Source organism: Chiloscyllium plagiosum, chromosome 4 (genome assembly GCF_004010195.1).
Source record: "Chiloscyllium plagiosum isolate BGI_BamShark_2017 chromosome 4, ASM401019v2, whole genome shotgun sequence".
NCBI classification, from domain to species: domain Eukaryota; kingdom Metazoa; phylum Chordata; class Chondrichthyes; order Orectolobiformes; family Hemiscylliidae; genus Chiloscyllium; species Chiloscyllium plagiosum.
The window spans coordinates 126,145,346-126,148,908 of NC_057713.1; the positions used below are offsets into that span (position 1 = coordinate 126,145,346).

The 3,563-nt window shown below is 58.5% G+C and overlaps 1 protein-coding gene across 4 annotated transcripts in view; it reads right to left on the reverse strand.

Moving 5' to 3' along the window:
• Window positions 1-3,563, reverse strand: part of kansl2 (KAT8 regulatory NSL complex subunit 2) — an 11,832-nt gene that overhangs the window by 5,130 nt on the left and 3,139 nt on the right. For 3 of the 4 annotated variants that reach the window (XM_043689151.1, XM_043689148.1, XM_043689150.1), the window contains exons 2-4: window positions 1,387-1,642; window positions 883-1,061; window positions 145-259 (exon numbers count right to left, since the gene is read on the reverse strand). In XM_043689151.1, coding sequence (XP_043545086.1) covers window positions 145-259; window positions 883-1,061; window positions 1,387-1,637 — 545 coding nt within the window. In that variant the 5' untranslated portion in view covers window positions 1,638-1,642. The remainder of the gene's footprint in view (window positions 1-144; window positions 260-882; window positions 1,062-1,386; window positions 1,643-3,563) is intronic. The other variant, XM_043689152.1, reaches the window with a different exon arrangement.

Genomic DNA, 3,563 nt, shown 5'->3' on the forward strand with positions numbered 1-3,563 from the left:
ACCCCCTCCCTATCTCTGTGTGTGTCACCCCCTATGCCTCTCTCTCTCTCTCTGACCCGGTGGGGTTTGGGATACCGTGGGATGCTGCTCCTGTGACGTTGGTGCGCGGCGATGCCCCAGCCAGCCCCGTGCCCCCTCACTCACTTCAGTGGGTCTTCCTGATCACTGTCGACGCTGTCTGCTTCACTGTCTGGCTCCCCGCGCCACGTCTGATCCAGCAGCACTGGGTCCGGCTCCCCCTCGCTCCAGCTGTCGTCATCTGGGTCACACACACCAACGGTAAAGGCACATCCAGGTTCAGCGTTCACACCCATGCCCCCCATCCCCACCTGCTCCAACTAACGCTCCCCCTTCCCACCCTGTAACCCCGTGCAGTACCCGGTCAGCTTCAAATCCAAGAGCCTCAGTCTGGTCTTGGGAACGGATTCAAACCCCATCACAGGACCGTGAATCCCCTTCCCCCCCACCATCAACATCCTGGGGGTTACTGTCTCCAACAAGAGAGAGAGAGAATCTAACCATCGCCCCCTTGACGTTCAATGGCGTTACCGTCACTGAATCCCCCTTCCCTCCCCCAGTATCAACATCCTGGGGGTTCCCACTGAGCAGAAATTGAACTGGGACCCAGCCCCATATCAATCCTGTGGCTACAGGAGCAGGTCAGAGGCTGGGAATCCTGCAGCGAGTAACTCCCCTCCTCACTCCCTCCCCCGAAGCCTGTCCCACCATCGACATGTCAGGAGGGTGAGGGAATACTCCCAGCTCGCCCGGACGATGGGGGGAGGGGGGAACGGAGCAGCCCCCTCTCCCTCCTCTGTATTTAGGGACGGTCCCATTACACCCCCCAGGGTAAGAAAGCCCCTCCCTCAGTGCCAGGCGTACCGAGGATCCTGCTGGCTTCACTGCGGCTATGGTCCTGGGATGCTGCCTCTCCTTTCACGTAGCCGCTGAGCTGAGCGAGCAGTGCCTCAGGGGTTGGCCCCGTGCTGCTGCTGCCCCTGTGGGATGGCTGCTGGGCAGAGAGGATTGCCTTGCGAGCGTGCTCAGTGCAGTACGCCACCCTTGGTAAGGGGAAAAGGCAAAGGGTCAGGCTCCCGGCAAACACCACCACCTTCCCCGATCACCAGCACCCCCTCCCCCCCCCGCAACCCACCCATTCCTATATCCCCCCCCTGAGCGGGAGCATGAGACAATGAGGGCAACTGGGAGCAAGGGCACGAAAGAGTGGGAGAGCGAGCGAGTGGGCGCGAGAGCGAGGGGGGCGCGAGAGTGAGCATGAAGGGGTGAGCGAGAGGGGGTGTGAGAGCGCGTGGTCCGTGTTACACCTATCACACTGCACCAGCTCCCCGTTCCCACCGGCCAGTTGAACAGCAGGAGGCCACCTACGCGTCCCTCTTGTCAGGTTTGGGAGCAGGCGCGGTGCACCTCCTGCCTGTCCTGGAAGAAACGTAGCTGCAGGGTTTGTACGGGGCGTTCTTGTCCTCCAGTATGTGCTTGAGGCAGTAGTCCTGGCCCTCCAGGCGGGGCTGTGAGCATGGCCGATGGGTGAAGGAACAGGCCTGGGGCTCCTGCAGCCTGGGCAGGGGCGTCAGGCGGCCCCTGTTTGTCGGTAGGACGTGGATCCGGATCCGGTTCATCGTCCCTGCAGGGGAAGGGGAGAGGGAGATCAGGCACTGGGAGCTTAGATAACACCCTCCACATCCATCCCACCCCAATGCCAGTCTGAGGGGCATCGCCCGCTCAATGAGGCCTTCCAGAGTCTGGAGGCAAACCCACAGCCTCACCTCCTCTGCTGTTCCGCGCTCCTCCTGCTGTTCCGTCTCCTCACTTCCTGCGGTTTGACCCCCCCCTTCTTTAATTTAGTCACAGACATCGAGAGGAACAGCACGCGAACAGAGCCTCTGGTCGAACCCGTCCGAGGCTGGAATCGAACTTGGGGTCCTGGTGCTGCGAGGCAGCGGCGCTAACCACTCAGCCACCGTATTGAATTGGACAGGGTTCGCAAGAGATTTACCAGGAAAGCTAGAGTTTGAGTAATAAGGAGGGGCTAGATAGGCCGGGAGTTTTTTTCCCCAACGGCATGGAGGTCACAGGGTGACCTTTATAAAACCATGAGGGATGCGGATAAGGTGTCATTTCCTAGGGTGGGGGGATCTCACAACAAAAGAGAGAGTTAAAGACCCACAAGGGGCAATTTTAGTTTTGTCCTTCCAGAGGACGCCATGGATTCAGGGACATTACAGCGTGTAAAATATGTACAGGGGGTACGTGGACAGGTAAGGGTTGGAGGGATGTGGGCCAGGGGCAGGCAGGTGGCACTGGTTTAGTTTGGGATTAGGGTCGCCATGGACTGGTTGGACCGAAGGGGCTGACAGAATTCCTGGAGGGTGGGGGGATCTCACAACAAAAGAGAGAGTTAAAGACCCACAAGGGGCAATTTTAGTTTTGTACTGCCAGAGGACGCCATGGATTCAGGGACATTACAGCGTGTTAAATATGTACATGGGGTACGTGTACAGGAAAGGGTTGGAGGGATGTGGGCCAGGGGCAGGCAGGTGGCACTGGTTTAGTTTGGGATTAGGGTCATCATGGACTGGTTGGACCGAAGGGGCTGACAGAATTCCTGACGGCCATTCGGCCCACTGAACCCACGCTGACCCCTGAAGAGCATCCCCATCCAGTCCCACCTGATCCCTGGCAGCCCGGAGAGAGTCAGGACTGCAGACGCTGGAAAGTCAGAGCCGAAAAGCATGGTGCTGGAAAAGCACAGCGGGCCGCGCAGCACCCCAGGAGCAGGAGAGGCGACGTTTCCGGCGCATGTCTGAAACGTCGGCGCGCCCGCTCCTCAGAGGCTGCCTGAGCCGCTGTGCTTTCTCAGCGTCACGCGCTTCCACCCGAACCTGCACGTCCCTGGACTGTGGGAGGGGACCAGAGCACCTGGAGGAAAAAGTAGGAGAAAGCGAGGACTGCAGATGCTGGGGATCAGAGCTTAAGAATTCTCCTTCTCCTTTGATGCTGCCTGACCTGCTGCGCTTTTCCAGCAACACATTTTTAAGCTTTAACACCTGGAGGAAACCCACGCACACCGATGCGGGAAGACATGCGCCATCTCCACGCAGACCATCACCCGAAGCTGGAATTGAACCCTAGTGCCTGGCACCGTGAGGCAGCAGCGCATACAGGAGACAACCACTTCTAACCACCACACAATCTTGGTCTCTAGTGGCAATATCCCCCAACTCCAGAGTCCTGGGCTAATAAACAAATACTCCCAAATAAAACATCCCTGGAGCTGAAAATGTGTTGCTGGAAAAGCGCAGCAGGTCAGGCAGCATCCAAGGAGCAGGAGAATCCGACGTTTCAGGCATGAGGCCTTCTTCAGGAATGAGGAAAGTGTGTCCAGCAGGCTAAGATAAAAAGGTAGGGAGGAGGGACTTGGGGGAGGGGCTTTGGAAATGCGATAGGTGGAGGGAGGTCAAGGTGAGGGTGATCGGCTGGAGTGGGGGGAGTGGGCAGAGAGGTCAGGAAGAAGATTGCAGGTTAGGAAGGTGGTGCTGAGTTCG